The sequence below is a fragment of the Chenopodium album genome, chromosome 26, assembly GCF_948465745.1.
Source record: "Chenopodium album chromosome 26, dcCheAlbu1.1, whole genome shotgun sequence".
Taxonomy (NCBI): Eukaryota; Viridiplantae; Streptophyta; class Magnoliopsida; order Caryophyllales; family Amaranthaceae; genus Chenopodium; species Chenopodium album.
Window position 1 is genome coordinate 2,849,403 of NC_137859.1, and position 13,931 is coordinate 2,863,333.

Here is a 13,931-nt window from a genome sequence, read left to right on the forward strand (position 1 = left end):
CTTGTTTTACATTTGTAGTTGTAATTTCATAATTGTGATCCATTTACACTTTCTCTGAAATAAACGAAATTTAAAAGTCATGACAACGACACTTCTAAAACATCTTCAATCACATTATTTCACTCAGCACCGCGCTCTTCAACAGACACAACGGCAAATTGGCAACCCTTCCATCATACATTCACACTACATATATGCATTACCTAATCCAGGCGATATGGTAGAATTCTGAGAGGCATGTAATCATTAATACTGCCTACTTGCCCTCCATAGATGAGCGCTTCAAATCATCAATGAATGGCATTCTTACATATTTTCAAAATAACAAAAAATCATACTATTGCATACAGATACAGTGTCCATCAAGAACATTAGAAACACCAGTACACTAAACCACAGATTATAATTGCGTCATAGTAACTGATAACATGATGTTTAACCTAATCTACACAATCATGGTGCTAAAAAGAGAAAGAGAGCTGGGAAAAATGCAATCTCTAGAAGATGATCCAAATGTCCGAAGTGTACAGAACTAATGGAATCACATATTCCATAAAAGAAATGATGATAATCTGGCTTAGCCATCCGCATTAAAGGCCAAAGGGCTCTTGCTTTATATACAACTGGCCAACCACTTTTATCCAATCTCTAACAGCATATACTGATTCCATTCCAACCCTCGAAAGATCTAGCTAACGATAAACCAGGACAAGACAAGAGATGCTGAGTGGCAACTCGGATAACTTCCCTCTAAGAGCCACTGAACTTCCCTACAAGACTTCTTCCTCGCAAAATTAGAAATCAAATTCTCCTGAAGCCTGCCAGAAAAAAGACCACAGGTAAGAAGATTATAAAGATGTCTGGCTTTCACAGGATAACTGGTAGCAGCGCACTGACCTTGTTGAACAAAATGTCCTTGTTGTTTATATGCATTATGCCATCCTTAAGGGTGCACTTCCAACGGCTCTTGGTACGTGTCACCTGAACGATGCGATGATAAAATTCAATTGAATACTTGGTAGAAACAATATTTTAAAGGTGCATGTACTAACTAATACTTCATACTTTGTAACTAGGAAGCATTAGCATACCTTGTCAAACTGAGCCAGAACCAAATGTTGTGTGTTAAGCTCTTCTCCTTGGTCGATGTCATCCAAATCATCATCATCATTCTCATTCAAAGGTGGTTCGTCATCACCATTTTCATCAAGATCATTCTGGACAGGGGGGGCAGGGGTGCTAGCTTGCAGGTCTAAGCAAATTTGAGATAAACATGGACAACATGAGAGGGAGACCTTATGCCATGCTAAACCAATATGTCAAGGTATACAGGAAGTTTAGAAGCATACCAGGAGCTGGAGTGTTCACCACATTGTAGTCTTCATTCACGGTTTGATAATTGTATATCTACAAGGTAAAACGCAAATAATGTTAAAACTGCATAAGTAAATAGCCCTTGCATTCAATACTGATCCCTTCACAACACTATCAAGCTCATGACAAGAGAACCACAACTTTACAGAATACTTGCATATGAAAGAGAGTTAAAACTGCAAATAAAGTTAACTGCATAAGTAAATATCCCTTGCATTCAATACTGATCCTTTCACAACACTATCAAGCTCGTGAAAAGAGAACCACAACTTTACAGAATACTTGCATATGACAGAAAGTTCGAGGTCTATCAATTTTTCAGATTTCAGGCACAGTTTTATCTCTAAGTTAGCATATCAAGAGGAAAACAACATTGAAGAAAAATCCAGATATAAGATGCATAACAAGACTTGAGACTGGAGCAACAAATGAAAATTGAAGCTAGAACTCCAGATATTTTCCACAGCTCATCGAATTTCATGCCCATTTTTATAACTAGCCCAGAGCATTAAATTCTAAGCCTTGACACAGGATCCTCTTTTATACACGTGACATTTTAGTTTGTCATTTTCATTTGAACCTGACTCTAAACTAAGATTAAATCTCTGAATATGAGAAGTTTCAAGCCATTTTTTTTTTTCTGCCCTGAGACAAACCCAGAACCAAATATTACACCACTGATCTAGACAACAATCACTCATAATTATAATTGATATGACAAGTTATGAACAAAACATTTGAACAAGCAACAGTATCCAAAATTGCTAGAAAAAAAGACATAAACTAAGGCAGCAGTATTGAACTGGAAAGAACACACATCTCAGAACTTAAAAATAACAGGCTACATATCTCTACCTGTTATCAGTCAATAATAAGTCAGAACGAATGCAAGTTACCTGTATATTCAAATATTCTGAATTTTGGGAAGATGGGAATTCGATTTTTTTTTAAATCATGAACCTTCTATTTTTTTATTTTTAATTTTTTTTTAATAGATGAACCTTTTATTTGGACTATGCTCAACTCATTTGAAGCCATAATTCATACCAAACCTTTTTTTTACTCTAAAAAAACATATGAAACCAATAATCTCCACACGCATGATTTTCAACTTCTAAAGAATCCATTTGCATGCCCCTTCTTATACAACCATGTTTTTATTCGAGCAAAAACATCATTTCTTGAACAGAAATAAGTGATTGTCAATTCAATGAGTTCTGCACCAATATCATTAATCATTACTATGGTAAGTACTAAGTAGCAAGTAGTATGGGATAGAGTGGCATCCCTATCATTAATACACTGAACTGCCATTCCTCAATTTTCATGAACCCCACCTAAGCTGTTTGGCACGAGCTTGGTCAAGAAAGACATCTTAAACAGACTTTTTATTGAACAGTCATTCCATCAGAACACAACACCCCTCTTCGTATACAACAAGAGCATTGCAAACATCATAAAGTAAAACGACCAAAATCAAATGAACATTTGGTTCAGCAAGCACAAATTACAGCTAAAATATAGTAGGGTCTAAAGAAAATAGCACAAGCTTACAAGAGTTACAACCATAAAATTAGAAAGAAAACCTTACATTTGGTGTGGAAAGCATGTCTTCATAAGGATCAGGAATTGGTCCATCGAGTTGGGGAATCCTAGAAGAGGATTCTTTCTGCTGTGCCGATGTGACTTTTACAGTGCCACTTCTTCCAGAGGGCTTGCTTTGAATGATCTGATACAAGATCACAAAAATTATAAATCCACTTAATCCTCAATGACAATGTAAAAACATATCAGCAACTTTATAGATGTGACAGATTCTAGATAAGAAAAATATTATAATTGGCTAAGAAGACTAGGTCCATTTAGCCAAAAGTTTTTCTTCAAGATCAACCTGAAATTGAACCCTTTCCCCCCTTTCACCAAACACAAGAGAGAAAGAGAGTGTACACTGAGGAAATAATTAATTAACAAATACGCAATATTCGAAATTTCGTAAGTCAGCAAATATAACGAGATCGATGAGCCAAAGACAACAATCTCAGTGACACTAAACACGTAGAAGGTGATACACATAGCCTGCAATATATTTCCTCAAACATGAATACATATTATAAAATAAATAATACTCCCTCCATCCCTAATTAAAAGCCTCTTTCTCTTTATTATGTGAGTAATAAATGCTAGAAAGAGGCTTTGTATTAAGGGGCGGAGGGAGCAATAATAATGAAAAGGAGACAACGGCAAAAATAGATGCAAATGCCATGGATACATCATAGATGTGTCAATTACATACAACGCAACAAAACTGATACACAAAGGCAAGTGCAAGAGGGATGTGCATGATATGCATCACATCAGTTAAAGAAAACAATATCTGCTATTTGGAACTGGAAAAATCAAAAACCACAATTCTTACTTAAGCAAGACAGTTCCGAAAGACAATCAGCATGATCTAACAAATATTGCATACAGAAACCTCTAGAATGTAACACCATAATAGTGACCTTCATCCTCATCGAATGTCTACATTCTGCAGTAATAAATATAAATACTAAGCCAAACCTTTTGTATATGCTATTGGTTGAGAAATCTCCAGTATTTTCCTAATGATTTGTAAGTAATCAAGAGTCAGAATAGACATTTTCCTAATAGAGCACTTTACAGAAGTCCAGAAAACCTAACCTCTCAACTTTTTCCTTTTCAAATTATCAAACGAATTTGCTAGGCCATTCACAGTGCATGATTGATTATGACGTGTAACCACTTAATACTTAGTCAGCCAAAAAGTGTAACCCGTGTCACTTGCCAACTTACCACCACCACCACCCCCCCCCCCCCCCCTCACAAGACACTTCATACAGATGTATAATGAAAATCAAAGACAAGGAAAACACATGCAATTTGGGATCAATGTTTGGAAGTTGAAAACCTAGCTGTCTTCAGTGCTTGGATTCAAATAAGGGTGTCTGACTCGGGTATAGACTTGCAAGCCAGACATGAAAATTGTAATTGTGAAATACAGGGGCATCAGCTATCAAATTAAAATCTAGACAGAGGTATACTAAGAATAAAAAATACTTTTATATCTATATTATTTTGATATCAAAAATCAATCTATTATCTTTATTAGCATCAATCATCTCATGAAAATAAGAGCAGCAAAAGCAGCATATATTGTTTCTACAGCTCCCATCACATGATTTTAACCACAGGCTGCTAAACACCAAGTCATATAGGAGAACAAATACACAACAAAAGCCAAAGTACAAAGCCTTTAGAAAAGCAGAAAATCAACATAGCACACAAGACATTTGTTTTTTGTTGAGACAGATTATGGACAAGTGGAAATACACAGAAAGTTGGAGTTGTGGATACTGAGAATAAGATAAAGAACAACCACTTTTGTTGGTTTGGGATGTGAGATGTTGACTAGAAGATGCATCAATACAGAAGGTGGAACCGAGGAAGGTTGGGATAAACAAAAAAAACCTAGAGAAAGAAAAAAAATGACTTGGATATAGAAATTTAAGAATGACATGAAGAGGGTGGGTTCGCAAGACCATGTACCACTAAATAGAAGCAAATGAAGGAAGATGACCTTCCTGGATGACCAAGAGGGATAAATTCTTGGTTCATGGGAGCCATCCTATAGGGAAAATAGCTTTGGTTTTGTTTATTGTTGGTCTATCCAGCAAGAACATGTTTAGAAAAAAATGATAATTAAAATCATTTTATAATAACTTTAAAAAAAAAAAGGCTATATCAATAAGCAGCTTAGGATTTGTCTAAAAGAAATGACATATTAAAACATAATAATACATGCACAGCCAATGAAAATTTAACAAAGCCAATTACAGAAAATATAGTATCATACAAACAAGATGATTAGACTTTTACCTCCAGTTCAAAAATATCACTTACAGCATCCCCAGATCCATCTTGCTGAGGTATATATCCACCTCCCTGATACTGTGGTGGAAATTCATCACGTTTTCTCTTCCCGGTAGGCCCTGTAAAGAAATCCTGGGTATTTTTCCAATTTAGAAAATGTTAGCAGAAGTACCCCTGCCTAAAGAAGAACACTAAATAAGATAATCCACATAAAAATCGTATAGATCATAAGTATATTATGAAAGCAAAAGTCATCAAAATCTAGCATCCTAAATCACCGAAAAATAAATTAGAAATTATCCTCTCAAAGACTAGGATTCACCTGAGTTGCTGGTTGTGAGGATCCTCTATCTACCTCTTCTCGGCCTTCCACATAAGCTACATAACAAAACCAATAATACTGCTTATCAGGGAAACAAGAAAAAAAAAATGGGTGGAAAGGAAACAGGACATAGGAGGAAGGCATAGCACAACATCTCCTTAATGTCTTACTCACCCACATTAACATCCACACCAAGTGGAGGCCTCTGATTCATCCAGGGTGAAGGTGGTTGCTGCAAAATTATTAAAGATTCAGCATTGATTCTGTAACCATCTAACCAGGGTGAACAGACAATTATATAGGAAACTGAAAAGTTGGAAACACTGAACCTAATCAACCACAAGTTTATAACTAGACATAACAGCTGAAAGAATATTAATCCCCCGTTCCAAAGGTTTCAGTCCATCAGATACTTAGCAAGGCTTGAGGAGCCAGATACTAATACTCAAATCCTCTTCAGTCTAGATTCAGTTCTAACTTCTAACTACTACGCCAACATCAAAGGTTTTAGTTAGATATTGGATAAATACATGCTACATTAGCAATAAAAATAAAAAGATCAAGATTAGTGAGACACTTCAGCAATAAACAACGAAAAGATTTGAAAATACCATGTAAGGGCTAGGCCTTCCAACTCCAGGCTTTATGTCATTTGAGGCACCAACACCTTCATTAGAAGTTGGAGTAGGATAATCTGAAGGTCCTGTAGGAATGTTATACATTGAGCTATCTGCAGTTCCGGGCAAAGGAGTCTGAATTGGAGTTTGCAGCGGCGTCTATGATAACAGAGCAAAATCATCAAACATGATTCCTAAAGTGGAAATTTTCTTTGATAATATAACATTGCTTCTTACTTCATTAGGAAAAAAAAAAAAATGAACTGAACTGAAGTTATATCTGTCACAAAATTCATAATAATAAAAATCTTCCAATAAATAACTGACATAAACCAATGACTACTTGTTTACCCATGTTTGACTATAACAAAAAAACAAACACAACTCTGTCTGTAAGATAATTTGACCACAACTTCACAACAGCAATATCAAAATTTTAAGTAAAAAATGACATTATTCCTTGAAATCTTCTCGTATGTTATATTGAAATCTTCTCGTATATTGCAACAAATATTATACAGTATTTACCAAAGTTCCTTTTTATTTCAAATATTGATAATTAACACTTGTTCCATGTATGGAATATATAAGGGGAAGAGGGGGTTGGAATCGAGGTAATTATACTCTAATATTGCATAGCAGTTATAGCATTTCATACACTCAAGGAAGGTTAAAATACTCCACCAACTCTTTCATGTTCACTTTATAGGAAGCTTGGGTGAAAAATTTCAGGAGAATATTTGCACTAATATAAACATTTACCAGTAGATAAACAATATATACCTCCCTTAATCCCCAACTCAAAAAACCACCCCCTTTAATAAATATTTTTATGTAAATGTTATTTTTTTATTGGTTTCTTTGTACAACGGAACTTTTACACAGATATAACACTTGCGAAGTATATATACTGCGTATATAAGAGCTATCAATTCTACAAGAGCATCTGTTCATTACACAAGATGGTTGTTCATTCATTTTAGTTTCCTTTCATTTGTTTGATGGCAATATTATAACTGCCAATTTCCAACTACGAATAACCTTTTTCCTTTTCAAGTTTTGGTCGGGTAAGGACGTAAGGCGAATCTTTACAATTAAACTATAAAACAAGAAACATTCAATAAGCCAATGCCTTTACTATCATCAATTGGATAAAATACACTCAACCATCAAATAAAAATAAAAAAACAAGTTAGAAATGCAAACAAGTTTTGTAAATATCAACGTTTTCTGTCACCATTTCTTAACTTGATAAGCAAAAAAAAATTGAATATTACAGTTTCTTAACCATTACTCCAGCATAATCCTAAACAGTACCCAAATCACTCACCGGAGGGAAAAGCATCTCAGCAGTGGGAGTTTCATACTCTTCAGTTCCTTCATAAGGCACATTCAAATCATGAACAGGCGTTATGGCAGCACCCGGCCCCGGCTTCGGCACTGACGGCCTTTCACTCGGCTGCAACACAGCTCCCGCTTGCATCATTTTCAGCTCCCAAAGCTGTAAACAAACCGCAGAAACTAACACATCAATTTCCAGAAAAACAAAATTCCACAAATCACAAAACCCTAGAATTACTCAGATCAGAACATCTTCCACCAATCTCACTCCAATTAAACACTAATCAAACCGAAAACCCTAATTAAACACCAAAATTACAATCTAAAAGCAGAAAAACGAATTCATTTCTTCTGATTAACAACAAAAATACATACTCCTTGTAGTTCTTGGAGGACTTTTTCGCCGGGACCGCCATCGGCAACGAACTCTTCCCGAACTTTCTCGATAACATCTTCAATAACGTGGATGTAAACAGCGCTAGTAGTAGAGGTCGTCATTTCTCAAAAACTCACAAAAAAATTCAAAAAACTCCGAGATTCTCCGGATATCTCCGCCCGAGATAACCAAATCGGAGCGATTTCAATTTGAGCCGAACCGATTAGACAGGAAATCAGTGAGTTTTACGGTGTCGATGTTCGAGCTCGATATCGGAACAGGGTGAGAGAGGGGTGAGGCGGCGGAGGAGGCGGCGGAGGAGGCGGCGGAGGGAGGAGAGAGAAAGGTGGAGAGAAGGGAGAAGTGGTGGTGGGGAGAGCGGAACAGAAAAGGAAGATTAAAGAGTGGAATATAAATAGGTTTGCATCCGTTTATAATGCTCTGGGTCCACGTGTCAAAATCTGCAGTGTTGTTCAATGCTTTATAAGATGCCTCTTCTATTTATCGAGAACAAGGTTTCCAGAATTTTAAGTGATGAGAATTTGCCTGTAACACCTGTTGTTTTTCTAAGTTGTGATTGTTTTCAGGGCCGGCTAAGGGCCTGTGCAAACAGACCCTCAGCACAGGGCCCCGAAATTTTAAGGGCCCAATTTCGCTTGGAGCCCAGTTTTGTGAAAAGGAAAAAAAAAAAAAAAAAAAATCAGTTTGCAGCATGTATAGGAATACGTTTACAAATCAATTCTCCGAATCCATCTACTCCATAATTACCTCTGTCAATTTGCAATTCCCATAAATAAACTTTCAATCTTAATAACTCTCCTTTAATAATAAGCCTTTAATTCTCACATTAATACCAAAAAAACATGAAGTTTCTTAGGAGTAAAATACTCCCACGGTTCACCTTCCTCTTTTAATGGTTATATTTTTTTTATTCAAATCCTCTTTTAATGGTTATTATTTTTTTTATTCAAATCCTCTTTCAATGGTTAGTTATATGTTAAACAAATTTTTCCATACACCAAAAATTGGATTAATCATTGTTTACTCGGTAAAAGATCAAAACCCATTCAATGAATCAGTCATATTACTCATATATAAGGTATGTGTTATTTACTCTGTCTTTTTCCCCAATACTTTGATTTGCTTTGAGCTTATTTTTACATTTTTAAGTAAAAAGTAAAAGAAATCGGTAATCTGTAATTGTGATAAGCGGCAATGGAGCTTTCAATATTTCGAAGGTGAACACTTGCTAATTAAACTAATAGCTTGTTTCTATCAATTTTTTTACAAGTTTTTTCTATTATTTTTTTACCTTCATTTATTAATTTAATTAATAATTAGATACGTTATTAATTTGGTATTAATTATACATCTAAGAAATTTTCATAGATGAGTTAAAAAAAATTGTACTGTATCTTTTTATTAGGGCCCAATTTTTAGGATTAGAACAGGGCCCCGAAAATGTTTGGGACGGCCCTGATTGTTTTATCATATTGTACTTCTTTTTTTTAAAAAAAAGTACTTCCTCCGTTTCTTATTTCTTTCAACATTTGCCATTTCGGGGTGGTTCACATTTCTTGCAACAAACTCATTTTTTTCCTTATTTGGAAACTTTTTCCTGTCAAAATGACCAATATACCCTTACTTTAAAATTTTTAACACATAATACTACACATAATTACAACCCATTATAACCCTAATCTAAATTAATTATCTATGAAATTCCACCCAAATAATCAGCCCCATTATCTTTCTCTCTCCTCCTCCATTTCTCATTTCATCTTTTTCATTTCTCATCTTTCATAATCGAATCAATGGTTCATCAGATTTGGTGGTTTCGCAGGGATGGAGGAAGTTTGTCAGATTTGGTGGTTTCACAAACTAAAGGAAATTAATTCCCAGCACTATTCAAAATTAAAATAACACAATGAAAACTTAGAAGCAACTTGCTACTCCTAAGAATCAACGGCTCATCGTTCATCTCTTCTCATCTCTATTCCTAGTGGATTTGGTGGTATGTCGGGATCGGTGGTTTTTTGCTTTTTGATGGCTTGTCGGTGGTTTTTGATAGGTGGGTTCGGTGGTTTCGTTGGGGGATTTGATGGTTTTGGTGGTGTCGTTGGGTGGATTTGTAGTGGTGTTGGTGATTTCGGTGGTGGTGGTCATGTCGGTGGTTTCGCAGGGATGGGGTTTTAGTGGTTTCGTGGGTTTGGTGGCGTGGATCTGGGTGGTTTTGGTGGTTTCGGGTGTACTAGATCTAGTGGTTTAGTTGGTGGTGTCGGTGGTTTCGCAGGGGTGGAGGGGTGGTATTGACGGTTTTGTGGGTTTGGTGTTACAGGTCTTGGTGGTGGACTGGTGGTTCTGGGTGATGGTTGTGGGTGGCGTGCGTTAGTCGTGGTGGTGCTGGACTTTGGTTGTTTAATTGCTTTTTTAGTTGGATTAATTATTCTCCCATCTCTCCTCCTTAATTACATCATTTATATGCCCTTATTTTTCATTAAGTATGCTTAAAAAGTTTTGACTTGGGAAACGTGCTGCCCTTTGTTGCAAGAAATAAGAAACGGAGGGAGTATAATAAAATTTATGAATTCATAACCCAAAAAAAATTATGAAATTTAAGAGTATGAAACTATTGATAAGAGAAATTAAACAGTAGGGTTTTTATTTTTATTTTAAACTTCCGTACTTATGTCCAAATTATCTTATAAGTTTCAGCTATTAATTCAACACTTGAAATTAGGGATTATCGTTGTGCTATTCATTTTCCTTACAAATCAATTTGCATAATTTAGGCTGGGCATATAGTTTAACAAATGATTTACTCAAAGAAGATCGATAAAGTAAAAGAGAGGAAATAAGGGTGAATATCACATGTGAATGAGGTAAGATGGGTATTTAGAGTATGAACACAAAAAAAAGAAGTGTATAAGGGCATACCTAAATAGAATTGGTGCTTGCACCCAAAAAAAAAATAGAATTGGTGCAATTAACATGAAACTTTTGTACAATTTAAATAATAAAAAATGTATATATAAAACAAAGGAAGTAATTTTTTATTCAAAATAAAAAATAAAGAAAAAAGATTGAATGATTATTATTACGAGTATTATTATTATTATTATTATTTATTATTATTGTAAATCAATTGGAGGATGTGTGCAACATGAGTTTTTTATGCTTTAAAATTTGACTAATTGTTAAATAACCTAATATAATACTTATATATATACCAAAAAACACAAAAACAAAAACAAAAAAAAAATAAAGGATAGAAGACATAAGCCCTACCAATAGTGTTTTAAGGTTTCTACAAGTCTCTAGAAAATTATAACATGTTACTCCGTAAGAGATTGGTGAAAATTTGTGGAAGAACCTGAAATAATTGTGGGCGATTCTACACACTTCATCGATAACTTGATAGCTTAAAAATATGTGATGTTGGGTCTTATTTAAAAGCATACAATCCATCTACACTTTTCAATGTTTCCCCGGTGTTTTAACCTCTCATACATTCATAATATACACCATTACACCCCTAGTATATTAAATGTTCGGTTTTTTTTTCCTCTAGATTTTCCCACAACAAATATTTTGCATCACTTGTATTACCTTCTTGCCTTACTTGTATTTATTTATCTTCTACATCCTTAATTTGCTTTGTTGTGCATTCGCAACGACTCTAATAACATGACTTCTTTGACTATCAAGAATTGACGAGGTACAAATGATATTTGAAAGACGTAAAAATATGCGATCGAGTTGGAAGAAGGTGAATAACTATTTTTTTACAGATTTAATTGAATAAATTTTCAGGAGAGATAAAATAAATATCTCATTTTTTCGGATTAAAAAAATATAATTTGGATATTTGGAAACACAAATTATAATTGAGAAAATAAATGAAAAGTGGTCCAATTATATTTGGATTAAAAAATATAGCTTGGATATTCAGAACACACAAATTAAACATTCCATCTAGTGTAATCACAACAAGATGTACCAAATCTAGAAAGAGTATTGATTTTTAATATTTGATCACATAAACTCATGATTTGGAAGCCTAAATTAAAGGTACCCATATAATGTATTTTATTTAGGTTTCTTCAAAATTTATAATTTTTTCTTGAATACTCATTTACCTATCAAAAATAACTAAAATTGGGATTAGATTTCATTAAATCATATTTGTAGTACATTTTTATTATTTATATTTAATCGTTTTGTAGGTTAGTGTTGCGAAAAAAAAATTATTATCTAAATGTACGTCAAGTATTTCATAATAGCAAAATTAATTAAAAACTCTACATTTATAAATTGAATTGCTTATTGTCTAAAGCATTTTTTTTGTTTTTTTCTCGTTCATTATTGAAATTTTGATATTATATATTTTTTAAATGTAATCTACTCAGTACTCACACTGAAAAACTCATACAGTAGTTTTATCACACAATTAATCCTTTTAGGGTTGATTACTTTTAAATGCTGGAGCCATAGATCATTTCACCTCTATAAATATGGATTAACCTTCTTTAGTATCAATGTAATTAGTTTTGAAATCAAAATTTAATATCAATAATTGAAATTAAGGTAAAAGTCTTGTTTATAATAAAATCTGGTGATTTTATTCAATCCTACAATCAATGATTCATTAAGTAAGATGCTTTATTAGACATATTTAGTATCGTTGTGGCCAATGCCCCTGAATATTGCTGACAAAATTAGTTTATATTCAAAGTTTTATAGTGCCAAATGCATAATTTGAAGATTACCAAGATGGGCAGCAGTTGCTGGGCCTCCACCAGCTCCCTTATGGCTTTGCCCTTGTGTAGCACGTTTATGCTTGTTAATTGCCACTATATCCGAGTAACTAAAAAAGATAAACCCTATAAATCCCCTCATAAAATCGTGAATCAATCAATCAGGGGACAAGAATGCATCATACATGTGTGTGATATAGAAAATGCATGTAATTATTAATTTATTACTCATATATACTTCGTATGTAAGTGGCAATTGTATTTGTATTACTAAAAAAATTTAACCAATCACAAGTATCGTATGATTAAATTAGTTGACATCCACTTCCGATTATATGAGATTACACTTGTATATATGCAAATATGCTAAAATTTATTATATTCACTCAGATGTACCGTACACCAAGATAATTTGCTAATTAAATTTTGCTCATTTAATAAATGAGCAAAAAATACACCCGAGTATACCGAATAAACTGAGTAAAGCATAAATATAGTCCCTGAAGTTTCGTATAAAAGCCGTTTTAGTCCCTCTTTAACTTTTTTCACCAATTTAGTCCCTCAACCACCCACTTTAGTGTTTTTCAGCCAAAAGTTGAGGGACTTTGCTGACTAAGCAAAAGTTGAGGGACTTTGACTCATCAAAAAAAGTTGAGGGATGTTGAGTCATCAAAAAATTTAGGGACTTGATGTCAGAATTTTGTAATTTAAATTTTTTTCATGAATCTTCTTCTGCAAGCATCATTTTTTTAATGAGATGATTTGGAACAGTTTGTTAGATAATATGTTAATATTATCCCGTAAATATTCTGTAAAATATATCTTGTGTATTTTAGGTTATTCTCATGACTAGGTTGTAAACCCTATATATATTGTTTTAATGAGAATGCCTCCTCCAAGGAGAATTACACTATTCTACATGGTATCAGATTCCTATTAGGGTTTTCCTCTCTCCTTTTTTTCTCTAAAACCCTATTCGATCTCTAGGACCTCCATAGCCGTCCACCATCTCCATAGCCAATCATCTTCTTCAACCCGTGCCTACAGCCCTTATCCATGTATGGTGAAGAAGAATCTTCTATCCCTTCTCCCTCTCCTCCTAAAAGCAGTCCCTTTCACCTGGCGTTTGCCGTAAACAACATCAAATCCCTGATTCACGTGACTCTTGATCATGATGAGGCCCAATATGCTACGTGGGTAGAACTTTTCCAAATTCACGCTTGTGCCTACAATGTTCTTGATCACATCGATGC

At 34.2% G+C, this 13,931-nt stretch overlaps 1 protein-coding gene across 1 annotated transcript; it reads right to left on the reverse strand.

The window, feature by feature from the left end:
• Positions 1-387: 387 nt before the first annotated feature.
• LOC145617264 (transcription initiation factor IIA large subunit-like) lies at positions 388-8,258 on the reverse strand. The gene is made up of 11 exons (XM_081671961.1): positions 7,921-8,258; positions 7,535-7,705; positions 6,199-6,363; positions 5,762-5,819; positions 5,588-5,643; positions 5,272-5,397; positions 2,966-3,103; positions 1,350-1,407; positions 1,092-1,252; positions 898-981; positions 388-818 (listed from the first exon to the last, which is right to left on the reverse strand). The coding sequence occupies exons 1-11, from the start codon at positions 8,041-8,043 to the stop codon at positions 795-797; spliced, it is 1,164 nt and encodes a 387-aa protein (XP_081528087.1). The 5' UTR covers positions 8,044-8,258; the 3' UTR covers positions 388-794.
• Between the last annotated feature and the right edge of the window lie 5,673 nt (positions 8,259-13,931).

Excerpts from the sequence above, each read along its gene's own strand:
- LOC145617264 (XM_081671961.1), bottom strand. The coding sequence starts at position 8,043 with ATGACGACCTCTACTACTAGCGCTGTTTACATCCACGTTATTGAAGAT. Across the intron at positions 3,104-5,271 it reads GTGATATTTTTGAACTGGAG|ATCATTCAAAGCAAGCCCTC; the intron begins GTAAAAGTCTAA and ends ATCTTGTATCAG. Across the intron at positions 1,253-1,349 it reads GGTGAACACTCCAGCTCCTG|ACCTGCAAGCTAGCACCCCT; the intron begins GTATGCTTCTAA and ends AAATTTGCTTAG.